Genomic DNA, 27,618 nt, shown 5'->3' on the forward strand with positions numbered 1-27,618 from the left:
AGTGATCATTTGACTTTCAGTAACATGATCTCTTTACCTTCCTCACAAAGATATGCCTGAATATTCAGTCACGAATGAATTTTGCCGCAAACACTTCTTAATCGGAATTCTGCTCCGAGAAGTTGGCTTTGCTCTGCAAGAAGATCAAGATATCAGGCACTTGGCTTTAGCTGTCCTAAAAAATCTAATGGCTAAGCATTCATTTGATGATCGATACAGAGAACCAGTAAGTGGTCTTTCTTTCTCCCTTCCCTAAGCACCATTTAATGGCTCACTGCATTAAGTGCCTATCAAACCTACAAGTCTATTGATGTTTATGTGAATCATTTCTTTTGACTCCTTTTCTACCTAGGAAAAGCAGGCCCAGATAGCCAGTTTATACATGCCGCTCTATGGCATGCTTCTGGACAATATGCCAAGGATTTACCTGAAGGACCTATATCCTTTTACCATCAATACGTCGAATCAGGTAAGTTTGCATAATATTCCAAGTGTCTATTTTAATAAAGAGTTTGCCTTTTTTTATATTTTTGGCCTCGGTAACCATTTTCCCCTAAATTGTGAGCAAACTAAGGATTAAACAGAACAGTGCTTCTTGCTAGGTGGTTTTTTGGTGCGGGGAGGGGAGCGTTGTTTGCTTTTGGTTTTTTGTTTATCTATTTTTTATTGCAGTATAACTGCTTTCACTGTTGTGTTACTTTCCGCTGTACAATGAAGTATATCAGCCATATGCATACATATATTCCCTCCCTGGTAGACCTCCCTCCCACCCAAGCCCTTCATTTCGCCCACCCCAGGTCATCTCAGAGCACTGAGCTCAGCTGTCTGTGTTATATATACAGCAGCTATCTAGCTGTCTGTGTTGCACATGGGAGTGGACATATGGGGCTTTCCTTGTGGCTTGGATGGTACTTTCTCAATTCTTTTCACCCTCTCCTTCCCCATCCCTCCTGTGTCCACACATCCATTCTCTACATCTGCATCTCTGTTCCTACCCTGCAAATAGGTTCATCTGTACCATTTTTCTAGATTCCATATATATGCATTAATATAGGTGTTTTGAGGTGTTTATACAGTGTCTAGAAGTTAGGAACTATGCCTGGAATTTTTGTTGACCTTGGACCAGTATCAGTTACTATCTATGTAACCTTCAATAAACTATACAACTTTTTCCTCATTTATAAAATGAAACAGAATACCTCTATCACAGGGTCCTTAGGAGGATTAAATGTGTAATAGAAAACATGCATCATAGACACTGGCACATTATAAGTACCTCACATCTAGTTTTTAGTAATAATATACATTTAAAAATCCATGATAATAGTGATAATCTAATCAATGAATTTATGACACCACTTATAGGTGGAATCTAAAAAATACAACAAAGTAGAGAATATAACAGAAAAAGAAGCAGAGTCACAGATATAGACAAAAAACTAGTGATTACCAGTAGGGAGAGGGAAGAGCCATAGGAATAGGGGTTAAGAGGTACAAAGTGTTATATATAAAATTATTATACTTCTATAAGCTATAAGGATATATTGTACAACATGGGGAATCTAGCCAGTATTTTATTATAACTGTAAATTGAGTGTAACCTTTAAAACTGTGAATCCCTATGTTCTATACTTATAACATATAATATTGTACATCAATTATAGTTCAGTTAAAAATTTTTTTTAATTGGTGAACTTATCAATAGCCATTATAGTCATTTAGTCCAGGGGTCCCCAACTTCTGGGATCTAATGCCTGATGATCTGAAGTAGTAATAATAGAAATAAAATGCACAATAAATGTAATGTGTTTGAATCATCTCCAAACCATCCTTCCTCCCAGGGTCTGTGGAAAAACTTTCTGCCACAAAACCGAAAGGTGCCAAAAAGATTGTGGACCACTGATCTAATCTATATCTGAAAGAGTTTCCAGTACATTGCTTAAAAATTTTTAAATCACATAAGAAATCAAATTGTGACTAAAATTAGAGTTTGACAGTATTCTCTTTCATTGCCTACTTTGGCAGAAGATTTTGCAAAAGTATAAAAAATCAAATCTCATATCATCTAATTGAAAATGTAATGAAGAAAACATTTGTAGGTTTATGATGTTGAAATATGTTAATTCCCACTAATCTCTTTTGTGCTTTGAATACAGGGGTCTAGAGATGACCTCAGTACCAACGGAGGATTCCACACCCAGTCAGCTATGAAACATGCCAACTCTGCAGACACATCATTTTCTAAAGATGTTTTAAATTCTATAGCAGGTACTTCAGACCTTCCAGACAATGGTGTTTAACACTCATCTGTGTTTACACTGTACATCACTATGCTTTTTACCCACTCATTCATTGTACATAATGTATGAGGCAAAGTATTCTGCATTTATATAGCTAAAGAGTCTTGTTACATGTTTCTCTGAATGTCATCCAACAACTTCCTCGTCTACTTAGTGTTCATTTCTACTTGGATTAAGAAGCAGTCTACTCCGATGTCATCAAATTGTTTCATTCTGGAAACAATCTTGATGTTTTCATTGCACACAGCCTTTTAAAATATAATAGCCCTTCCACTTCAAAGATTATTTTTAAGAACTATTTTGGAAATGTCATCTTAATTTCTTACAAACTGTCAAAAATTGAAAGCTGCTTCCTCCATAGCATCCTTAAGAACTTTTATTAAGCATTTTAAAACAGAAACGTTCTTTAAAAAGCTTTGTAAGAAATCAAAGGAGCACACTTTATTTCCAGTTATAATGGTCTAAATGTTCTTAAATCCTTCATACTGGCATGGCTGTTAAAATAATATTTTAAAAGTTGCATATCTTTCATGCCAATCCCAGACTCTATTGTGTCAGCCTTTCACAATACCTGAATGATCAGCATCTTTTTGGTTCATTTTAGCTTTGTGTGTGTGTGTGCGCACCCATGCATCTCATTACCGTCTGTGTGCTGTGGCTTGTGTTTACAGCATTTTCATCAATAGCTATTTCTACAGTAACCCATGCTGATTCCAGAGCTTCGCTAGCAAGTCTTGACTCCAACCCAAGTACCACTGAGAAGAGCAGTGAGAAGACTGACAACTGTGAAAAGGTACGCCTTCCCTCCCGAATTTACCAAGCGCATTACAAGTCAGCTGTCTCCTCCTCAATCCTTGTTGTTTCTTTCATCCCTAGATCCCAAGACCCTTGTCTCTGATAGGCTCAACTCTTCGATTTGACAAGTTAGATCAAGCAGAAACCAGGAGTCTTCTCATGTGCTTTCTGCACATTATGAAAACAATTTCGGAGGGTAAAGAGAGCTCTTTAAAATTAAATTAAAAAAAAAAAAAGGGAAAAAACTTTGAATTTCAAAGAGTCTCATGTTAGTTGGTGTTTCCTTTCAGAGACTCTGATTGCCTACTGGCAAAGAGCCCCCAGTCCAGAGGTGTCTGACTTCTTCAGCATCTTGGAGTAAGTTTCAGAGTTGATTACTTAAGACTTTTTTTCTAGAACCTTCAAATGATTTTAGTAAACAATTTTCCTTCTGAGTATCATATGGTGAATAATCTATCAATAATAATGCATAAACTCTATAAAGAAAACTGTATTTTTCTTTTAATGTACTTGGATGAACACTTTGTATAGACTTAAAAGTATGAATAATTAGAATGTGACTTATTTTTTTCCTTTCTAGCGTGTGTCTTCAAAATTTCAGATATCTAGGGAAACGGAACATAATAAGGTAATCATTTTAAATTCCAAAAGATTAGTCTGATCTTTTGAAAAGAATCATATATGTGTATGTTAGAAATCTTAAAATGCAAATAGGATTTTAAGGTTGACCTCACATTAAGCAAAGTATGTTTGATGATTACACTATACTCATAGTAGATCCAAGAATAGTTAATGTTGTCCGAAGAAAAAAGCACAAAACACACATTTCTGAAAGGAAACCACATTTCATGTAGCTTTTCAACCAATTTGTCTTCATATGAATGTAACTTAGAGGATGCATATTTAAGAAAATACTTCCAATATACTAAAAAAAAGAAGTTAGTCTGGAATAACTGTGCTCTCATCCTTTCCCATTAGAGACAGCAGTGCCCCCTCAGCACATTCCCTAAACCCTCAATTTCCCATTTCCAGAAGAAAATGTGGTTTTTCTCATAACATATGAAAGATTTCATTGTCCAGTAATCTCTTTGTCAGTTGCATTTTTTGTTTATATATCAGTTGCAAACACTGAGCTAAGATTAAAACCAGTTTTACTTGCAGAAAAATTGCTGCTGCGTTTAAATTTGTGCAGTCCACCCAGAACAATGGAACTCTCAAAGGATCTAATCCATCCTGCCAGACCTCTGGCCTTTTGTCACAATGGTACTGTCATATTTGCTTGATATTTAAAATTATATTGTGAGTGTACATGGATGTGTATGTGCGTGTGTGTGTATCGGGCTTCTCGGTGGCTCAATGGTCAAGAATCCACTGGCAGTGCTGGAGCCGAAGGAGACGCGGGTTAAATCCCTGAGAAGATTGCCTGGAGGAGGACGTGGCAGCCCACTCCAGTATTCCTGCCTGGACAGTCCCATGGACAGGGGAGCCTGGTGGGCTACAGTCCATAGGGTCACAGAGTGGGACATGACTGAAGCAATTTAGCACACACACGTGCATACATACATATATATATATATATCCAGTATTCTTGCCTGGAATAGGTTGCCATTTCCTTTTCCAGGGGATCTTCCCAATCCACAGATTGGACGTGGTCTCTGGTGTCTCCTGCATTGGCCGGTGGATTCTCGCATAGGGTCAATGAGTATCTTAATTTTTTTAAGCCTGGAAAGATATAATTCCAATCAATGACTATTTTCATGTTTGCTTATCTCTTGGTGACAAAGTAAACTGTGAGGTCATATCTCCCCTTTCCTTTCAGTAATTTTAATAATTTAACCATATTCTTAGAGTTTAATGTAATTTTTTAAGGGTCAAAGGCAGTAAGGAAGCATATCTGGCCCCATAAGCTCATGTTAGTTTTTTTAATCATCAGACTGATTTGACTAGCATAAAAAACCTAGGGGGTCATACTCCCCCACAGAAAACATTAGCCTGAAATGCTACCTTAAAGCTCCTCTGGGTCTAGTCAATCCAAATTCTTTGCTAAAGTTTTCTCCAGCTTGATTTATTCTTCCCAGGGGTATCATGATAATATACAATACGAAAATGGCTGTATTTTAGAAAGAATTTTAGAAAGTAATATGGAAGTAGTAAATGGCTAATAAATCATTGAATAAATTTTGCCTCTTTATCCATGGGGACCACTTGAGTGGCCCCCTTATGAGAAAGCAAATAAAAAATGTAATGGGCATGTTTTGGCAATTGGTAGTAGGAGAGAGGACCATAAACAATGACTTTAATGACGATCGTAACCCAGCTGAGGTCACTGCAGTTTAGAGGGTGTCTGGTAAGTTAGATTTCAGAGTCCTCCCTGAACACCTCCTGATTTTTTCCCCAAATCCCTTCCCCCAAACCATGACTTTTCCTCCAGGAGTTATAGACAGAAGGAGACTAGAAGTAATTCAGTCTCAAAGTTTAAGCCATACAGCCCCAAACCGATTATTCCCTGTAGCTGCAGAAATGACCCAGACTCTCTTGGCTACTGAAAACCAAAGTCAGATTTCCTGGGCCCCGATCCACTCAAAGCACTTGAGAAGTAAGACAGAGAGAAAACCATTGCTTGTTTTTGAGGCTTGACTCTTCAGTATCTCTTCCTTCAAATACTAAGAAGTAAGAGTCAAAGAGTTGTTTCAGACCAAATTTTACTTTTTTATATTTTACCCCCTAAAAATAGTTGATACCAATTGAGTTATGTAGTATTGTACTTTATAAATGTTTATCACTATGCCTTTCTGAGCAACCAATACGTTGGTTACGAGCAACCAACATAATATCTGTGGAATCCCATGATTTCATTAAATAATAATGAATATGATTGTGCAGAATTTAATTCTGTATCTATTATTTTGGCAGATGAATTCTTTACTACTAGTGCCACCTGGGAAACCCATTATCCTTTAGTATCTATTATCATTCTGAACCCTTTTTTGGCTTAAATAAAATTTCTCCAAAAGTACTTTTAAAGTTTCTGTCATTGTGTCACCCCATAATTAATGGTTTTTCATAAAAAGTCTCATTTTTCACAAAAAAAATGTTAATATGACACAATCAAGAGAATTTGAAATAACATTTGGTTTTCATATCCCTACGACTTTAACCATTTTTCCCATTTCATTTCCAGGATGCACACCACTTCCAGTCATGAAGGACAGAAGCAGCACAGATCACAAACTTTACCAATAATTCGAGGCAAAAATGCACTTTCTAACCCCAAACTCCTCCAGATGTTAGACAATACCATGACCAGTAAGTAAACCAGAAACAATAGCAACAAGATGGTTATCGTTTTTCTCTAGACAAGTGCAGGAAATAAATTCATTATGTTTCAGAATGTAGGGAATGTTGCTGTGCCCCTGAGACCACTGGTTTTCAGGCTTGCCGTAGCCCTGGGAACGTTCCTGAGAGGAGAGAATGAGCAGGGAGTAGTTTAAAAACGTAGTGTCCTGGGACTTCCCTATTGGTCCAGTGGTAAAGACTCTGAGCCCGGGGCGTGGGTCGGATCCCTCACTGGGGAACCAAGTGACTCTGGCATTGTGAGAGTTACGGTGGCCTCTCTCAACCTGATTATTATCCACTCTGGGAAGAGGAAAAAGTTGCCTGTGTCCTAGAAGCAGCAGGTGTGCCGTCTTGAATCCAGTGTTGCACACATTCTAGGTGTCAATGAGATAAAAAACGAGATCCAGTGTTTTCATATCATGTAAATGTTCTTGATTATGGACACGTGACCAAAGTTAGCTATTTGACAGTATTTGCCTTAACTTGTAAATACATTTAGTACCTTTCTGAAGAGGTCATTCATGCAGATCATCCACTCAGACTCTACATTTGATCTATTAACCTGGAGCATAAACTTGACCCAGACCAATTATGGAGGAAATAAGGCTATACGGAAAGCTGAACCAATGGAAAAGAAGTGGGAAATAAAGAACAGACTACTCTGATTCTTTAGAAATTCCATACCTGACCAATGAAAAGGGCACACACACTGTCTTCAGTGGTTCAAGCTACTGAAACAAGATGCCTCAGACTGTGTAGCTTAAACCAAAAATATTTACTTCTCCTAGTTCTAGAGGGTAGGAGATCCAAGATCAAGGTGCCAGCAGATTTGATGTCTGGTAGAATCCTGCCTTCCAAATGGCTACCTTCTTGCTGTGTCTTCACATGGTGGAGATAAAAATGACCCCTCTGGTATCTCTTTTTAAAAGGGCATTAATCCCAATCATGAGGGCTCCATTCTCATAACCTAATTACTTTTCAAAGACTCCACCTCCACATACCATCATATTGTGGATTAGGGCTTTGATCTATGAATTTGCTTTTTCATACTGTTCTGACTCAAGGGACATGAGTTTGAGCACACTCTGGGAAATAGTGAAGGGTGGGGAAGTCTGATGTGCCGCAGTCCATGGGGTTGCCAAGAGTCAGACATGACTTAATGACTCAGCAGCAACAACAATATGAATTTGGGGGGAAACACACCTATTCAGTCTATAGCATCCACTAAAAACTCTGTCTAGTATTCTTGCTTCAGCCGATAAAGAAATTGAATAAATGAAAGCATTTTGATTTACTAAATTACTCATCAAAACACCAGTGAAGATTGTATGTCTATACATAGGTTGTATATTGCATCTACATTGTACATACTGTATATATGTTGTATATGACTATGTTGTAATAGAAGAAAGTTTTTAATAGGGTACAAAGACTTGTCTCAGACCTTTATGCATTTTCTACTTTGGACTTTGTAGGCAACTCTAATGAAATAGACATTGTGCACCACGTGGACACGGAGGCCAACATCGCTACAGAGGTTTGCCTGACTATTCTAGACCTGCTGGCCCTCTTCACTCAGGTCCACCAGGTGAGTGTGACCACAGCATCTTCCGCAACATGATAAAACTAAAGATGGAGGTGTCATGTGAAGTCAAGACCATGTTTTTAAGACATTTAATGAAACCCATTAACCTTCCATAAATCAACCTGTGAGTGGAAAGCATCTTAAAGATGACATTCAGAATTCATCAGTTCAGTTCAGTTCATTTCAGTTGCTCAGTCGTGTCCGACTCCTTGTGATTCCATGAACCGCAGCACGCCATGCCTCCCTGTCCATCACCAACTCCCAGAGTCCACCCAAACCTGTGTCCATTGAGTCGGTGATGCCATCCAACCATTTTGTCCTCTGGTGTCCCCTTCTCCTCCTGCCTTCAATCTTTCCCAGCATCAGGGTCTTCTCCAATGAGTCAGCTCTTCATATCAGATGGCCAAAGTATTGGAGTTTCAGCTTCAACATCAGTCCTTCCAATGAACACCCAGGACTAGTTGGATCTCCTTGCAGTCCAAGGGACTCTCAAGAGTCTTCTCCAGTACCACAGTTCAAAAGCATCTATTCTTCGGCGCTCAACTTTCTTTATAGTCCAACTCTCACATCCGTACATGACTACTGGTAAAACCATAGCCTTGACTAGACAGACCTTTGTTGGCAAACTAATGTCTCTGCTTTTGAATATGCTGTCTAGGTTGGTCATAACTTTCCTTCCAAGAAGTAAGCGTCTTTTAATTTCAAGGCTGCAATCACCATCTGCAGTGATTTTGGAGCCCCCAAAAATAAAGTCTGACACTGTTTCCACTGTTTCCCCATCTATTTCCCATGAAGTGATGGGACCAGATGCCATGATCTTCGTTTTCTGAATGTTGAGCTTTAAGCCAATTTTTTCACTCTCGTCTTTCACTTTCATCAAGAGGCTTTTTAGTTCCTCTTCAATCACTCAGTCTTGTCCAACTCTTTGCAACCCCATGAACTACAGCACACCAAGCCTCCCTGTACCTCACTATCTCCCGAAGTTTTCCCAAGTTCATGTCCATTGAGTTGGTAATTCTATCTAACCATCTCATAGCCAGTTCAGAGAAAATATTTTTTGAAAGAATACAGGTATCCTTTCACTCATCCTAAATAAGTGCTGTGTTGAATTTCCAGAGACAACTCCAACAATCTGAATGTCAGAATTCAATGATGAAAAGGGTCTTCGACACCTACATGCTCTTTTTCCAAGTCAACCAATCAGCTACCGCACTGAAGCATGTGTTTGCCTCCTTGAGGCTGTTTGTGTGCAAGGTAAGAGTCCAGGTTCCTTGGAGAGCTCAGTGAACTGTTTATTACTGACACTGAAAGTGTTAGTCACTCAGTGTGTCCGACTCTTTGTGACCCTGTGGACTGTAGCCAGCCAGGCTCCTCTGTCCATGAAATTCTTCAGGCAAGAATAGTGTAGTGGGTTGCCAACCCCTTCTCTGAGGGATCCTCCCAACCCAGGCATTGAACCCAGGTCTTCTGCATTGCATGCAGATTCTTTACCATCTGAGCCACCAGGGATGCCCATTACTGACAGTAAACAAGCATTAATCCTTACGTCTCTCAGTAGGGTGGAAAGAAGGTTTGTTTGATTCTATGTTGATTTATTTGGTTTTACTGGACTGTTTGATTCATGGTCTCAGAATAAGTTCACAGCCTTGATGGCCTATCTGCTGGATATAAAAAGGGAATAAAATTGGCATTTGGCTTCCAATTCCTTGGGTTCTCAGTGTTTGTGGCAGAGAGTTAGGTAAAATGTACCCCATCAACTGTGATGTTAAATTGTTCCACTTCAGAAGAGTCGCCTTTGAGGACCTGTGGTTTTACAATGTGGAGTGAATAGAAACTATCTCAAAGCTCTCAATCTGTTGCTTTGAGTAGTCATCCCATATTGATGCAAAGGATACTTACAACATGTTATTTAGTCACTCAGTCATGTCCGACTCTTTTGTGACCCCATGGACCCTGCCAGGCTCCTTGGCCATGGGATTTCCCAGGCAAGAATTCACAGGAAGTGGGTTGCCATTTCCTCCTCCAGGGGATCTTCTTGACCCAGAGATCGAACCTGCAGCTTCTGCATTGGCAGGTGGATTCTTTACCACTGAGCCGCCATGAAAGCCCCAGTACTGGCACGCTGCTGCTGCTGCCGAGTCGCTTCAGTCATGTCCGACGCTGTGCGACCCCATAGACGGCAGCCCACCAGGCTCCCCCATCCCTGGGATTCTCCAGGCAAGAACACTGGAGTGGGTTGCCATTTCCTTCTCCAATGCATGAAAGTGAAAAGTGAAAGTGAAGTTGCTCAGTCGTGTCCAACTCTTAGCGACCCCATGGACTGTAGCCCACCAGGCTCCTCTGTCCATGGGATTTTCCAGGCAAGAGTACTGGAGTGGGGTGCCACTGCCTTCTCCAATAGACTTTGGTAAATAAAGTCATATCCTCTTCCACCTACAAATGGTAGAAAAGGTCTAGGTTTTTTTTAAAAAAAGGATTTTGTTCTAAGGAATTTTCAAATAGAATGAACAGAGCGAAGTGAAGGAATTTGCTCATTTCACCAGCACTTCTGTCTCCATAGTTTCCTTCAGCGTTTTTCCAAGGGCCTGCTGACCTGTGCGGATCATTCTGCTATGAAGTCCTCAAATGCTGTAACCACAGGTCACGGTCAACTCAGATGGAAGCATCAGCACTTCTATACTTCTTTATGAGGAAGAATTTTGAATTTAACAAGCAGAAGTCGATTGTACGGTCACACTTACAAGTAAGTGCTGCCAGTTTTCATTAAGGTTGTTAAAACCACTCATCTGTTTCAGCATTGATACAAGCTTCCTGTTTCCAGGGCAACCAGATCCCCATTCCTTCATCAGATCCTCTTTGAGGATGCTCATCACACTCAGTTCTGATTCACAGAAAGAGGGCAGCTGGACAGAAATTAGCAAAGTCCATAATTCCACTTGTACTTTTCCTTTTTTCTGCTGGGGAATAAATAGAATCATATGGAACAGAGGTCCCCAAGCCCAGTTTGGTCGATGGCCTGTTAGGAACTGGGCCACAAAGCAGGAATTGAGGGGAAAGCAAGCGAGTGAAGCTACATCTGTATTTACAGTCACTCCCCATCGCTTCCTTTACTGCCTGAGCTCACGCTCAGGGCTCTCACTGATTCTGCATTATGGTGAGCTATATAGTTACTTCATTATGTATCACAATGTAATAATAACAGAAATAAAGTGCACAATAGATGTGGTGTGCTTGAGCCACCCCCCCTGCCCCTGTCTTCCACAAAACTGGTCCCTGGGGCCAAAAAGGTTACAGACCACTGATAATAGACTACACAACTTGAGAAACCATGACTATTTCTAGGATGCCAAATTCCACCAGATTCTGAGCATATTCGTTGGGCCTTCAGGGATAAATTCATGATATATCCACCCATCTCAATGGTTTTCTTTACACCTACTATTTTGGAGTTACTTACTTTTGAGTTTCCATTTTTCTTTTCTCTTTCAGCTCATCAAGGCTGTAAGCCAGTTAATAGCTGATGCTGGCATTGGAGGCTCTCGTTTTCAGCATTCCCTTGCTATTATCAATAATTTTGCTAATGGAGACAAGCAAATGAAAGTAAGAAATGCATTGTGGACTTTTTTTTAAGGAATTGGGAATAAACTAAGCATTGGATTCTTTTTAGGAGATGTCAAAATCACAAAAAATCACAAATTCTGCATTTTGTTTATTGACACTTTGAGTCCTGACATTGAGTTGGCTTCCACTTTGAGCATGTAATCTATTAAATGATATTACCTAGGTATGGGGCTGAATGATATGGAACAATAAAACTAACCACATATATCAAATACATATATATGCATATATATATGTATATATATAGCACACAGTGATTCTCTCATAATCTTATTCTTGGTCAAATTCATTTTACTTTTCTTTTGGAACTTTCTGGGGATATCTCCTTCAATCATTATACTGAAAAGTCCTGGGGTAGAGCCTGGTGACAGGCATGAGTGAACCCAGGGATTAAAATAAAGTTTTCAGATCTCTTTCCCCTATCATCTCTACTTTTTTGCCTCTCTGTCTCTCAGTTCAATTTTCTTCTTCATTTACTTCATTTGCAGGTAGGCTGTCTCCATGAGCTTACTCTCTCAGAAATTCTGAGGACACTGGTAGTAATCTCTGAGTGGGAAATTAAAGTCCCTAGACTGAGTCTCTTTGATCCAACCTTATATCATATGCCCAATCCTTAAACCAATCACTGTGACCTAGGGTATCAAAGAATACCCAGGCCAGTATCATGTACAGCCCTGGTATCTGGGAAGGAAGTGGTGTTATTGTTCAGTCACTAAGTTGTGTCTGACCATTTGCAACCCCATGGACCGCAGCACACCTCTGTCCTTCACTATCTCCCAGAGTTTGCTCAAATTCATGTCCATTGAGTCAGTGATGCTGTTTAACCATCTCATCCTCTGCTATCCTCATCTGCTTTTGCCTTCAATCTTTCCCAGCATCAGGGTCTTTTCCAGTGAGTCAGCACTACTCATCAGGTGGCCAAAGAACTGGAGCTTTAGCTTCAGCATCAGTCCTTCCAATGAATATTCAGGGTTGATTTCCTTTAGGATTGACTGGTTTGATCTCCTTGCAGTCCAAGGGAAGGAAGCAGGCACTGACAAATCACACGAACCAGAGCCAGAGAAGACGCTAGGCGATGTCAAAGGACAGTTAGGATGCTATCACTAGAAGGAGATAGGCTAGAAGACTAAGTGGACTCTACTATGACTCATCTTCAAATGTGCACAATCGCAATCACAATACATGGAATTTATCCACAGAGAATATACATATTTGTGAACAGTGTATAGAATGCACCAGACCATGATGCCAGGCCATAGCTAAAAGCATAACTTGAAGTGAGTTAACTTGTGAAATCTAAACAGATAATGACCCAGGCTCTCTGTTTTCCAAAGAACAGCAATTTCCCAGCAGAGGTGAAAGACCTGACTAAACGAATAAGGACTGTTTTGATGGCCACGGCTCAGATGAAGGAGCATGAGAAGGATCCAGAGATGCTGGTGGATCTCCAGTACAGCCTGGCAAACTCCTACGCCAGCACCCCTGAGCTGCGGAGGACCTGGCTAGAAAGCATGGCCAAAATTCATGCAAGAAATGGAGACTTATCTGAGGTGATCAGCAAAGACTCGGTCCTTCTTTGTCAGCATAGTCCTCTTAATCAGGACCATTGGATTGTCATTTATATCAGGAATATAAAAAGTTACCGTATTCCCCAACTGATGTCAATACGACCTGATTTTATTGGATTGACCAAAACGTTCATTCGGGTTTCTCTCTAAGAGTAGATGGAAGACTCCAAATGAACTTTTTGGCCAACCCAATATGTTATGTGCAATACATTTGCATGTAAGATTCAAGGATACCTGACTCCACGTAAATGATATCAAATAAAAGCCAGAGTCTAGGGGGACCAGCTGCAGTTGTAGGGTGTGCAGTGGAGACCAAATGCTAAAGCCTGAGGCTAGGGAGGATGACTGTAAGGGTATCTGGAAGTTTAAAGTTATATAAGTTACTGTTGTGTGTGTTAGAACTTCCTCCCTGGAATTAGAGTGAAATGGAGAAACTTACCATCATGGTGAGTAAAGGCAGTTTTGAGTACTCTGTCCTCAAGTGCATCTCATCGAACTAGCAATAGAAAGGTTCACAGTTCTCAGGGCCACGTTGATGAGAGGCCACTGTGTGACAGTTAGAAATCATAGCTAACCTTTCTATGTCTGTTTAAACACTGGTGGATTTGCGGGCAACAACTCACAGCATCCATGTGGGGCAGTTCCAGACACTCAGAGGGAAAGTTCTGCTTTGTTCCCAAAATTTTGCCTGCTTTGGGAAGAGATGAGCTTGCCCAAGAAACCTGTAATTCTTCTAAATGCAGGGCTCTGGGACGGGTGTAGATCTGAGCAGAGGCCTCACTGGATAGCAGTTTGGTGAGGACAAAGATGAGCAACTCCAATTCCCTTGGACCACCCTGAATGTGGAGAAGTTCTCCACAAAACTTCAAAAGGAAATGCTCAAGTTATTTCGATTTCTTCAGCCGCTCAGCATCTAGTGTGTGTTCAGCAATGTTCTAGGGCTTTGCAAGAGATCTTAAAGAGCAATAAAATGTCACTCAAATAACCTGGTTGAAGAAAGCATACATGATACAGTAGGTCACTATTTCATCAACTGCCGCCTCTTGAGGCTACCACTTAAAGATGACAGAAATTCTAAGGGGGGCCATGGCTGGAGGTTAAAAAAAAAAGTAAGAAGACAGCTTATTTCACTTCCAATTTATATCCAGATGCTATTTAGAGAAAGAGGAGAAACATAGGTATTATTGCAGGAAGATAATTCTGTAGAAAAGTTCTTCAAGTCAGCTCATTCACCTACCTGTAAACTAAATCAAGAAAAGCAAATCAAAAAAAAAAAAAAACAAATATGCTTTTTATTCTTGAGGGTGTACTTTTTGGAAATCTAATTGATTCTTACTTTCGATTCTACCATGAAAAGGATTTCTCTGCATATTCTGATTTGGAATACAAACCCTCCTTGGAGGATTAGTCTGAATTAGACTGCTGGTAAAGTCTTTAGTATGAGATAGATGGTAAAATCTTCCTCTCACACTATTTGCTTTTCTCTTACAGGCGGCCATGTGTTACATCCATATAGCTGCCCTCATCGCAGAATACCTGAAAAGAAGGGGTAAGACGACCAAATGTGGGGAGAAATCAACATGTCAAAACCTGATAAATAAACTAATACATACAATGTATTTATTAGTTTTAAATTTGATTAATCTCAGTGTTTTAGCAGTGTTAATTTTCACAGATATTTCTAATGACGCTGTACTCTTAAGTTTTACCTTTCTCTCCACCCCATCATCATGTTTATTTTATGCACAACCAGGCTAACTGGTCCACTTCTTAGTTCCAAATGAGAAGGCTTCATTGGTTAACGATTCATAGTTTCATAAGCTTGAATTAACATAAACTTGTAACAATGTCCTAACTTCGTCTTGCACTGCCATAGGTTACTGGAAAATGGAAAAGATTTGCGTACCATCCCTGCTCCCGGAGGATGTCCACCCTTGTGATAGCAACCCATTACTAACAACTCCCAGTGGAGGAAGTGAGTGATTTAACTGGACACATTTACCCTCAGGGCATGATACAGAGGAAACCAAGTCCTGATTCAGTTTCACTCCAATGAAACTTTTAAATGTATTCCCAAAAGCAAAAACTGTCTTGGACCTACATAACTTACTCTGTTGAAACCCAAAGTTCTTACCATTCAGAAGTTCCATCATCAAACTTTATGAAGTTTAGGGACCTCGAGAGTTCTCAGCAAAAAGAAGTGCATCTTATATAATATTATGGCCATGTTTTGTTATCAATTTGCATGCTAGACTGTCTTTGGAATTCTATTCTGAAATGGATGAATTGTTTAAAATTGCAAGAGAAATCCATTTTACTGTTGAAATGTCATATAACTGTTTATTCAAAATAAGGAGTGCAGAAAAGTGACATATAAATATAGTATATATACAAGACTGTGGGCTTCGCAGCTGACTCTGTGGTAAAGAATCCGCCTGCCAATACAGGAGATGCAGGTTTGAATCTTGAGTTGGAAAGATCCCCTGAAGTCGGAAGTGGAAACCCACTCCAGTATTCTTGCTTGGAAAATTCAATGGACAGAGGAACCTAGCAGACTACAGTCACATGGGGCCACAAAGTTGGACACGACTGAGCAACTGAGCATGTACACACACTATCAGGACTATAGCTATAATTTACATGCTTCAGTTTAAGTATACATTGATTCTGACAAGTTATAACATATAGTAATTTACAGTATAATCTTCCTTTAATTAAAAATATTCCATCTTTAACATCTGATAAACATTTTATAACAATAACCAAAGAATTATTCTTTGTAAAAAAGAAACAATGTATCCTTGTAAACTTTTGCTCAAACGCAGTTTATGAACTTCAATCTATCTCATAATACTGTCTTAACTTTCAAAATGAAATGGAAAACTCAGTGTGTGAACAAGAGAAACAAATATTTAAATGTTTGGATTAAAATATCTAAACAAAAGGGAAATGGACTTTGGTTACATTATTTTGGAAACATAATTGGTCCCTTATTCTTTTAAATATGTATATATCTCCCAAAGAGTTTCAGTGGATTTAGCAAATAAGATATTTGAGCCAAATGACCAAAGTGAATTCTGAGACAGTATGCTCATTCGTTTGAGGGCCTTGAAGAAGACACCAGACTTGGCCTCATAACTCATGTCCATGATAAAATTCAAGGGTCTCCTTGCTCAGTTTCATGCTTCCTATTTATACAGGCAAGTCATCGAAACCATCCTTGTTTTATTTAACATGCCCTTCCTCCTCATCTGTTTTTTTCATAATCAGATACCATACAGTTCCATAAAAAACTATTTTGAGAAACCTGATAAAACTAGGTGTCAGTTTGAGACGTTGTGGGAACTTGTAGCCCAAAATGTTGTCTAAATCTTGAATATTCAAAAAAAGATCTAAATACATTTAGACCAATGATGATATTGGAATAATATATCCATTGAGAAAAATATATATACCTATTGACCTTTGGACAATGAAAAGGTTGGGACACCCAACCCCTGGGGATAACTTTATGGTTGGCCCTGCATATCCACGTCCATTGATTTGACCAACCACAGATAATGGCGTGCTGCAGTATGTACTTACTGAAAAACATCTGCATTTAAGTGGACCCGTACAGTTCAAATCTGTGTTGTTTAAGGGTCACCTGTATGTGTTTTATAAACTTTAAATATTGAAGGTGATTATTTATGATGCATTAGCAATCTGTATTCATTGCCGTACACCTGAAGCTCATTGGCATGTATTTGAAGTCTTCAGTGTGTTTCTATGTTGTGATGTTTCTAAGTCAGAGAAGTAAACTGTCCCTTCACTGCAGTGCACACATGATAAGAAGACAGTTGGCCCTCTGCATGCGGGAATTCCAGATTTGCAGATTCAACCAACCACTCCATCCGTGAGAATACACACATACAGAGGGCTCATCCTACTATGTCATTTAAAATAAAAGGACTTGAGCATTTGTGAAAAGGAAGTGTTAGTCCCTCAGACATGTCTGAATCTTTACTAGGCCTCTCTGTCCATGGAATTCTCCAGGCAAGAATACTGGAGTGGGTAGTCATTCCCTTCTCCAGGGGATCTTCCCAACCCAGGGATCAAACCCAGGTCTCCTGCATTGCAGGCAGATTCTTTACCGTTTGAGCCATCTGGGAAACCCAACATTTATTTGGTGGTGTTGGGTCTTAGTTGTGGTGTGTGCGATCTTTAGTTGCGACATGCAAACTTTTAGCTGTGGCATGTAGGATCTAGTTCCCCGACCAAGAATCGAACCAGGGCCCCTTGTATTGGGAGTGCAGAGTCTTAACCATTGGACCACCAGCATTTGTAGAGTTTAATATCTGCTGCGGGTCCTGGAATCGATTCTCTGGATATTGAAGAAGAACTATAGAGGTGAATGTAGATGACTCCAGAAAACACAGCTTCTTCAGTTGTACTAACAACCATCATCGTCCAGGAAGTACTATGTCATGGCTATTCCTGCTCTATTCAAGCCTCATATATTTTAATATGCTTAATTACCAAACAAAAATGCTAATAAAAAGTTGGAAAGTAGAATTTTTAATACAAAGATTCAATTGCAATAATTATTATCATTATCACTTCTAGCATGTTTTGGGGTGATAATTTAGTCACATAGCCAATGACCTGATTATTAAAAATGTAAATATACACAAAAGTATTAATTATAACTTAAAATGCACTTGCTCCAAGGTAGGCAACTGCAGTAAGTTCTGTGTTGTGGAAGTATCTCAATTAATTGCCAGTAAGGAGTCTATGTGTTAGATGCTGTTATCCCTGCCTGTTTACAGGTGATAGGACCTAAAGAAGTTAGGCAATCTGCCCCAGATCTCCCTGGTTAGCTTGTGATGGGGCCATGTTCAAGGGCTGGTCTGTCACTCCAGACTGTGCTCTTAACCTCTCATATTCCTTTAACGTTCTGATCTGACCCCTGTCTGGACACATTACTTATTATCAACTATTTTCATATGCATCTGCAGAGTTCCATCTTTCTTAGTCTTGGTGCCCATGAAGCTAAGAAATCTTGAGAAGCTTTCTAAATAATGCGAAAGAGGGAAAGTTAGCGAGTACTGTGTATTGTCTTTAGAAGGCAGTGATGACCGGGTGTTTTCTCAAATACTAATGCTTTGAATCCTTTCAGCATCCTTGAGATTAGATATTTATGTCTCTGATTTAACAAACAAGGGATACAGACTCCAAAAAGCTAGTTAAACCAGAACATTGAAGTACATCAGTCCACAAGCCTGTGTTCTGTCCATAATCCCATAATAGCTCCTTAGAGAAAGCAGGTCAGCTGAGAACAATACAAAAATTATTAAAAAGGGAAAACTGGTTGCCTGGCAGAGTATTTATCAACAGTCATAATCTAACTATCTCATTGATGTATGAGTGTTAGAACCACCACATGTAACATCATGTAACACAAAGTCACTATCTAATCCAAGCAGGATTTGGCTCAAATAATAATGTTGTATTTTCCTTTGTCCTCTTAAGGCATGTTCTCTATGGGCTGGCCAGCTTTTCTGAGCATCACACCAAATATTAAAGAAGAAGGGGCAATGAAAGAAGATTCAGGCATGCAAGACACACCATACAATGAGGTTAGATGAAAATTATAGAATACATTGTAATTAAGTAAGAAGATACATTGAGTTGTAACATTAAACTAAATAGGAAGGAGAAGATCTCATTCCAAAATCAAAGTTACCCTATAACATGACTTAGGCAAAATAAAATGCAAGCTAAAATTAAGCTAGATTAATAGATATCAGATTCCACTGATGAAATGTAATGTCCAATGAAAATTTAAGCTAACTTTTAATTCTCTAAGATGGACCCAAATTTATACAATCGCTCTTCTACAAAATATAAAAGCTCTGGTCTTTTGGTAAATATGGTAAGGGATGCTGAAAATTGTTTGAGCTGGTCACTTTTTTTAGTGCATTGGAAAATTTATTAGCAAGTAGACTTGAACAGAAAGTCTCACTAGTTTCTGCAGAAAACCTCCTGGTATGCAGACTACAGTTATTTTTTCAAAAGAAGCTTTCTACCAGGAGTTACTTAGCAACAATTCAAGTGAAGAAAATAGAGCTCCCCTCCTCAAGTAAATAAAATATTTAAAAACCTAATTTTTATTCATAATATTACATAGGTTTAAAAAAGGATTTAGAAAACAAATCTTGGGGGACATGTTAAAGAAATCTTACATAAGGCTGTACATTAATTTAATGTACGTTGCAAATAGTAAATGTAACTACACATTTGCATTAACTATTTCAAACTGTTTAAAATCTTTTCTGAAAAGACACTGAAAACATTCCAGCAGTATTATCCACTTGCTTTAGAAAGTATATAATTTGGTTCAGTTGAACATTTATTAAGCTCTTAGTATATGTGAGACATTGAGACAAAGATAAATAAGGCAAATTTATTTGGGGAGACAAAGATAATAAGGCATAATCCCAGTTCTTGAAGAGTTTAGAATCTTGTGAAAGATAAACATCCTTCAAGGTAGGGGCAAGCACTCTAAGACCCAGTAGCTAAATCTAGGTATCATCTACAGCTGCAATTAAAAAGGGAATAATTTTTTACGTGACAATAATTAGAATGCAGATGATGGAACATAAATAAAAGCTCTCTGCAGGCTTTTGCACTGGGTCTTGACATTTGCTAGGACTTAAAAAGTGTAAGATGAGAAACTAAGGTTCTCAAAAGAGCAGCAGCAACATCACAGGCAAAAGCGTGCAAATTACAAAGCATCCTAAGAATGGTGTGGTACCATCTGGCACAGCCAAAGTGCCAAGTCCATGCCAAGGTGCTGAAGGAGAGGGCCACTGAAAGGGAGGTTGGTATCTGATTCTGGAGCTCCTTCAATGTCATGCTAGAGAGTTTAGGCAGCAGTTCGTAGGCACTGGAAAGGTTTGGGGCAGTGGCAAGCTCATGATCAGGTTGATGTCTTTGGAAGAAAGATTACTAGAGAGCTACGCACAGGACCAGTCGGACCGAACTGGAGAGGGAAAACAGTTTAGCTTGCAAACTATTTCAGGGTGTCTGGGTGTGAAGAAACAGGAGTTTGATCTAAGCCTGTGACTGTGGGAATGGAAAAAAAAAAAATCCTAACAGATCTGAATACTTTTCATAGATTTAAATTAGCAAGTTTGAGGGACTAATAAGGTTATGGAAAGAGAAGAATCCTAGAAGACACCACTATACTTCCTGGGATGGATGTAACTGCCAGTCACAAAGATGAGGGATGCAGAAATCCCACTATGAAAAAGACTGACAGTGCAATAGTTTCTAAAACAAGTTTCAGGGATGGGACACAGTCTTCATTGTGTAAAATCTCATTTTCATTTGGGGAACTGCAGAATATCCTGGTGGAGCAGCTGTACATGTGTGTGGAGTTTCTTTGGAAGTCTGAGAGATACGAGCTCATCGCTGATGTCAACAAACCCATCATTGCAGTCTTTGAGAAGCAGAGAGACTTCAAAGTAGGTTTTCTAAACCCAGGAGTTAGTTCAAATATCCTTCATTACACCAGAGAATTACTTACGATTTTCTATTTTTTATGGTGGCATCATCTTCATGAAACCCTTTGTTTCTGTTTTCAGAAATTATCCGATCTTTACTACGATATTCATCGGTCATACCTGAAAGTTGCAGAGGTGGTGAATTCAGAGAAGCGACTCTTCGGTCGCTACTATCGTGTGGCATTTTATGGGCAGGTAAGCTTCCTACTAATATGAGCTTTAATGTTGAGTAGTTGATTGCTGTCTTTCATTCTTAATGAGACATCTAACTATATGTGCCAAAGGACTCAGGGGGTGGGGTAAGGGTAGGGATATGTTTGGGTATATTTGAGTGTTTCTCTAGGTGTGAGGGTCTATGTGTTTAGCCAGAGAAATGTACTAAATTGAAAAATAAATGAGCAGAGCCCTCCTTGGGTCCTAATACAGATCGAGTTAAAATAGTGATTTTGAATTTCTTGAAGAAAGAAGTCACTTCTTCAGCACCCTCCTCCAATTCTCCCCAAAACATCTAAATACAGGTTTGCATCATATTTGAAAGTGAAATTTAATTGAATATTTTTAAGCAATGCAACCCATAACATTCCAGTAAATAAAAGGTTCCTAGGGGCTCTACCATATTAAAGCCATGAACCTTTGACTTTAAAATCATTCATTTTCTTTTCTCCTACTTTCAAATCATCACTGCTTCTCCACAGAAAGTAATCTGCTTGTTTTGTTTCTTATACTACAGGTCAATATCATTTCAAAGTGATTTTTCTCAGCTTACTGCATAAATAATGAACAAGATAGAAAATATTAGCTAGCCATAGCATTGGCCTAAAAGTAAAATGAACTTATGTTATATATTAATTATGAATGTCTCTGAGCAGTGCTTTAAGTGGGATAAACCCAAGGACCATCTGTTTCTTTCCTGGAGGGCTTATAACCCTAATGTATTTCAGCATACATATTTCAGACTATTACTTTCATGGAGAATCATTCCATCCTTTTATTTTCACAGTTGGAGTGACTCTCAGCCCCTCTGTCTTCCATTTTTTTCTCCCTTCATGTAAAGCACAGTTTCACATGGGTTCTTATCCTCCTCAGACTCTTTTAAGGCTGCAGATAAAGGCATCAAATTCAGCAAGGTCATTCTAAATCATTTACCACTGAAGTCTTTTGGAAGATATACATTGTCCTATAATCACCAAAGGCAGTTTAAAAACTAAAATCTGAATTAATCAAGATAGCTGCTGTCTCCCTGGAAAGAAAAATGTAGCCACTTACCATAAACAAATTAACCCAATGTAGATTTCCCCCTCTGCACAAGAGCATCAGGACTGTGGATACAGCGTACAGAAAGAAGCTAAGTTTACACATTTCTGAATTCCCAGGAAAAGAATCTGAACCATCTGAAGTGAGAGTGTGTACTGGGAGAGAAAAATGTGGGAATCTGCAGGAGAGGAGGAGAGAGAAAAGGACATGATCTTTCAAACCAGCAGTAAAGAAAAAACAAATAAGCCTTGACCTTAATGAAAGCTTCACAAGAAAAATGGCAGAAAACCCCATCAGGAAGGGAATGTGGGAGCTGAGGGATTGTAGGAGAAAGACAAGGGTTTTCCAGGAATGGCCACAAACTAACTGAGCAGTACAGAAGTGACAGACAAGATGTGAGTTCAGCAAACCTAGATTTGAGTCAACAACTGTTCGGGCGATCTTTCCAAAGAAAAAGTAATGAACTGCCATTAGTATTCTCTGGTCACAGAGACCAGAATGCGAACCTGATGGTTTCTCCAACCAACGTCTAAGATGCTGGTTACTAGGCAGGTGGAAACGAAACAATTATGCTCCTTTCCAATGAGATTTTAATGCAGATGTTTACTTTTTTCTTCTTTTGGTCTTGATTGTTCCAGGCTGTGGTAAGTTCTCTCTCTCTCTCCATTTGCATGCCCTAATAAGCCTCACACTTCCCTCCATATGGTTTTACTGAACCTTAACATTTTTGTGCAAATGAACATTCAGTACCAAGGTAAGATAATCCCACTTCCATCCATTTTGCAGTCATCCTGCATTTCTGAAACTAAATTGTGTTTATTCCAGTTATCTGAATTACAAAAATGTATACTTTGCTTTTCATATCTAATATCTTTCAGCACAGAGGTCGGTGTAGTATGAAAAGCTACACACACACACATACACACACAGAGAAACATGGGCACCACATGTTTGATATATATGGATAGTAGACTAACTGTTGGAACTTGCCTGCTCAGTTCAGGCCACCAGAGTTGCAGCTGATTACGAAGAAAGCAGTGGGCAGAATTTCAAAAGCTGTAGTGACGGCCATTGGTGGGTATCTTCTGGGGTCCTTAAAGGACTATGCCTTTTCCAAATAAAATGAGTATTGTGGAGAAATAGGACTCTCTTTAGTAGTGAGCTCTGAGCATTCTAAAAGGTGGCAGTATTAATTCCCAGTATAAGTGATAAACTACAGTAAATCAGGTTAAGTCTCCTGAGATGTAAAAAGAATCTATGTAAAAACAATTGGAGGACAAGCCAAAGGCAGTAACATAACAGCACCTAGAGATTTGTGATACAGGATTTTCCCTGTTATTTGAACTGTATGAACTTCCCATATTCAACCATTTTTTACTTACAAAGATGGCAATTTCGTGTTGCTCAAATAATTATTTTTGAAAAGAACTGGAAGTGAAAGTGTTCATAGCTCAGTTGTGTCTGACTCTTTGTGGCCCCAGGGACTATAGCCCACCAGGCTCCACTGTCCGTGAAATTCTCCAGGCTACAATACTAGAGTGGGTAGCCACTCCCTTTTCCAGGGGATCTTTCCCACCCAGAAATCAAACCCAGGTCTCCTACATTACAGACAGATTCTTTACTGTCTGAGCCACCAGGGAAACCCAGCTGGCAAGGCAAATTCTTTCAATATTCACACATTGTCCACAGCTCTGCTTCTCTGACTAGTACATACTTTTTTGTAATTCTTCAAATCCCTTCCCCTATCCATACCATATCAGTATTTTCTACCTTCATTTGTAAATCTGGGATCATGGGTCCTTAACTCACCTACTAAAAGAATACTTGGAAACCCCTCTGACTAAATAGACTTGGGAGGAAAGGGGAAGGATGGGAGAGAGCTACTTTCAAATGTCCTAACCTTGTTCTTTTTGCAGATTTCTCAGTAAAGTGTGCTGACCGTGCACCTGACTGTTTTGCATGCTGCTAGTATTCTCAGTTGTCTTTGATTTGAAAGTCAAAGTGAGCTTAAAAAGCAAAGTGTCGTGTTAAATCTGCAGACCCAAGTACATGCCTGAACATGGTACTCTGTAAACTCAAACCCCAGCTGCCTTTGAACAAAGGAGAGCTAATGGAGGTCATTGTGATAAACAGCCACTTTGATGACTCCTCAGTCACCACTGTTCAAATGATATTCAGATACCTGTCCCTAGACACCAAACGGAGAACGTGACCTATTGTGTTCAATGACAGCGGGCAATGCACGTCACTTCATATTTGATGATAAAGAAATAACCAAATAGATTGGCACATTCCTCGAACGTGTGCAGAATGAAGGTGCTAAAGATCTAAGAGAGAATCTTGACTATTTCACTAGCATAATCCCCATGGTCAGACATAATTTAAAATCTCGACTATTTCACTAGCATAATCGCCATGGTCAGACATAGTTTCCTTTTCATCATAGTACCTTATGTCCCTGTAAAATTCACTTTTTAATATTCAAACTGATGTCTCAAAATCATGCTGCAAGGATTATGGGAATATAATATGTGATCACCTCGTTGCCTCCACAAAGGCCTTTGTGTAAATATTTTTTAGTGTCCCCTGTAGACTAGTGCTTTCACTTTACAGGGTTGACTAGAGTAATGTTATGTCTGCTGTGAGCCAGACCCTGGAAAAGAATTCGGTAACCCTTCTTTTGTGGCAAGAACTTTAAAAACGCAAGTCTTGCATAGCATGACTTTTGTAATCCAACGCCCTGGCATCATTGACTATGGAAATTTTACACAGAGCTGACTACATGAAACATCCCCCCAAGTGTCCCGGAAGTACTCATTTTAAGAGTAATGAATTGCCAGTAGTGATCAAACAACCACTGTAATCAATGAAATCCTTAGGCTCTGGTATTTAGCATGAAAGCAAGTAAGTGAATGCTCATTGCATAACTTAAAACATCAGATGGCCCTGGGATGAAATGAGTAAAAGGCCTGGGGGAATTTGATTCTATTCATCAAAGGATTGATTCTGTGATTCCGTGATTCTCAATCATGCCTACATGGGTGTAGATACATTTTAAAATCTTGATAGAAAAGGGGATTGGGGGTCAGAGGAAAGAGCATTTGTATTGTGTACAACCATCACCTTCATGTCAGTGTATGATATACCCTTCTGGCTCCCCTCTTATATGAAAATCACTGAGGAACATATATATACTAATAATTGTGTTCATATTTGGGTTCATATTTCTGTGAAACCATTTCTCTGCATCTGTGAAGTTTTTCTTTTCTTAGTATTCAGCCTATTATGATTTTCTGACCCGTCTTTTATACACTAGATTCCTCTTTGGATGCATTCCTCTGTGAGCATTGAATCAGTGGAATATAATAGCAGGGGCACTTATATGTGATGTCCCAGTAATGATCTAGAGCTATTGCAGGATTCTGAAATACTACCATAACATCTAAGAAGGAGCCGGTGATTTTGTTGTCAATTTGTTGAAGTATATTTTTATCGTAACCTGTTGCCTTGAAGTTTCATAATCTGTGCATGTTAACTCTACTGACTCCAAGTCCGTGTTTAACTAGGACACGTGCTGATTCCTAACCACAGCAGATCAGGGAGTTGTTGCCATGTAAAGTGACACTTTAAAAAGTCAGACTAGCTAGGGAAATGCAGAGGTCACATTTCCTGATGCTTTGAAATGCTCTTTTCTCATCACTTCAGAGCAAAAGCAAAAGAGAAACTGCCTCTAGGTTTTCTTCACCTTGGGTCCTTATTTATAAGTCAATTATTTCATGGACAGAGCATTAAACTTCCTTAAGATAGTCTCCTGTTCCTCACTGGGCTTTGCTTTAATGCTTTCCTTGGGTAAAAGGCAAGCTCACATCCTAACCATTTTCAGAGCTGCCATTTCTCTGGCTCCATAAGCTCTTACACAAACTCTGGCAGATAGCAGATTAACATTTATTCTGCTACACCAGCTCCTTTCTATTCATTTTATAAAATAGTCTCAATAGGTTTGTATCTCCATGTTCTATAAATTGATTAATTCTAATCATAATTCTTTCTGATCAATCACCAAAATACCAAAATAAGCATCAGTAGTCCATTTACAATAAGGAAAAGTATAATTCCCAAGCAAGAGAACTTGAGTATGTATTTTTAAGCACTCAAAGCTCAGTTAAACTATTTACCTCATATTGTGTGTATGTGGGTGTGCTCAGGATTGTCTGACTCTGCCACCCTAGGGACTGTAACCCACCAGGCACCTCTGTCTGTGAGCTTTTCTCAGCAAGAATACTGGACTGGGTTGCCATTTCCTCTTCGAGGGATCTTCCTGACCCAGGGATCAAACCTGTATCTCCATTGCAGGCAGATTCTTTGCCGCCGAGCCACCAGGGAAGCCTTGCCTTATGTTAGCCAGAACTCAGATTGCTTTGACAATGTTTTCCTTTATTACTGTTATCACTGTTATCCTCCTCGTAGCCAACAATCACCAATAGCCTGTTGTGTCCTGGGCACTGCTCTTAGGGTTTCCTAAGTCTTAAGTCTTTACTGTTTCCCATCCTCCAGACCAAGGAGTAAAAATGAAAGAAAGTCACAGGTCAAGACCACAGCCACAAAGTTCATACGAATGACAATACTGTTCTTACCACTCCTTTTCTGCTAACTCTGGACTCAGAAATTTGTTAGGGGAAAAAATTCACAGTGAAAATGTTTCTTTGTGCTAGTTTTCACACCTTAATAAAAAAATCTTTTCCTGGAATTTGGAAACTTTTCTCATTGAAATGGAAGTGGTAAATGTTGCTTGAGCTATTGCCCTGTGGGGATTCTGGTTGATGGCCTCAGAAGTCAGTTCTCTTTTGTGTCAGTCTGTCAATTTTAGCCACTTACTTCTGACCTTGAATCAGACAAAACTCCATAAAGCATCAACAGAAAAAAACCTAGCAGGCTGGAAATCATGTGGGATAGGATCAGACCTCACTACCCCTACAGAGTCCAGAAGAATGATAAGGAGAGGCTTTTCATGCTTTTAACATCACACATCACTGTTTTAGCAGTCTGGAGTCAAGGTACTCACAATCTGCTGTATTGGTCTTGAACATTTCTCAGAGAAATTGTTCAATAAAAACACCTGTACCAAAAACAATGGAATCTTTTCAAGCTATACTTGGTGTAAATTCAAGTGCAAATACATGCTTTTAAGATGTATGCTCTCTAAGAACTGCCTCATTCATCTGTTTATTCATTCAACTAACGAGCAGGGATGTCTCTCTTAAGACCAGGCACTGTGCTAAACACTGGACACGCAATGTGGAACAAAACACGTTCCTGCCTTCAAAAAGCCCAGAGTCGATCAGGGAAACAGCAAGGAAACAGGCGATTACCTGCTTAACAGGAAGTGTGCTGGTGAATGTGCCTTGTTCCTTGTCGTCAGTGACAGCCCATTTATGATACCAAGTATACTCTTCGTGATGGTCAAACACCAATGAAAGCGCTTTGCAAGTATAAAGCACCATACCGATGTGAGTTGTAATCAGTATTCTTAGATCACCTCACATTAGCTGTGGGGGAAACAAAAAGAAACGAGCATTGGAATATTTTACCCATTTTTTTATATAACGAGTATG

The 27,618-nt window shown here is 39.3% G+C and overlaps 1 protein-coding gene across 13 annotated transcripts in view; it reads left to right on the top strand.

Annotated features, from left to right (window-relative positions):
• Window positions 1–27,618, top strand: part of DOCK10 (dedicator of cytokinesis 10) — a 308,358-nt gene that overhangs the window by 267,337 nt on the left and 13,403 nt on the right. For 4 of the 13 annotated variants that reach the window (XM_018058892.1, XM_013973005.2, XM_018058877.1 and 1 more), the window contains 20 exons: window positions 51–226; window positions 353–469; window positions 2,157–2,268; window positions 2,972–3,093; window positions 3,177–3,291; window positions 3,386–3,452; window positions 3,676–3,723; window positions 4,257–4,358; window positions 6,277–6,401; window positions 7,907–8,019; window positions 9,133–9,270; window positions 10,577–10,759; window positions 11,506–11,616; window positions 12,972–13,187; window positions 14,697–14,754; window positions 15,082–15,180; window positions 18,717–18,823; window positions 20,591–20,713; window positions 20,834–20,947; window positions 22,645–22,650. In XM_018058892.1, the coding sequence (XP_017914381.1) occupies window positions 51–226; window positions 353–469; window positions 2,157–2,268; window positions 2,972–3,093; window positions 3,177–3,291; window positions 3,386–3,452; window positions 3,676–3,723; window positions 4,257–4,358; window positions 6,277–6,401; window positions 7,907–8,019; window positions 9,133–9,270; window positions 10,577–10,759; window positions 11,506–11,616; window positions 12,972–13,187; window positions 14,697–14,754; window positions 15,082–15,180; window positions 18,717–18,823; window positions 20,591–20,713; window positions 20,834–20,947; window positions 22,645–22,650 (2,252 nt within the window). The remainder of the gene's footprint in view (window positions 1–50; window positions 227–352; window positions 470–2,156; window positions 2,269–2,971; window positions 3,094–3,176; window positions 3,292–3,385; window positions 3,453–3,675; window positions 3,724–4,256; window positions 4,359–6,276; window positions 6,402–7,906; window positions 8,020–9,132; window positions 9,271–10,576; window positions 10,760–11,505; window positions 11,617–12,971; window positions 13,188–14,696; window positions 14,755–15,081; window positions 15,181–18,716; window positions 18,824–20,590; window positions 20,714–20,833; window positions 20,948–22,644; window positions 22,651–27,618) is intronic. The other 9 variants (XM_018058883.1, XM_018058873.1, XM_005676619.2 and 6 more) reach the window with 6 other exon arrangements.

Source organism: Capra hircus, chromosome 2, assembly GCF_001704415.2.
Source record: "Capra hircus breed San Clemente chromosome 2, ASM170441v1, whole genome shotgun sequence".
Taxonomy (NCBI): Eukaryota; Metazoa; Chordata; class Mammalia; order Artiodactyla; family Bovidae; genus Capra; species Capra hircus.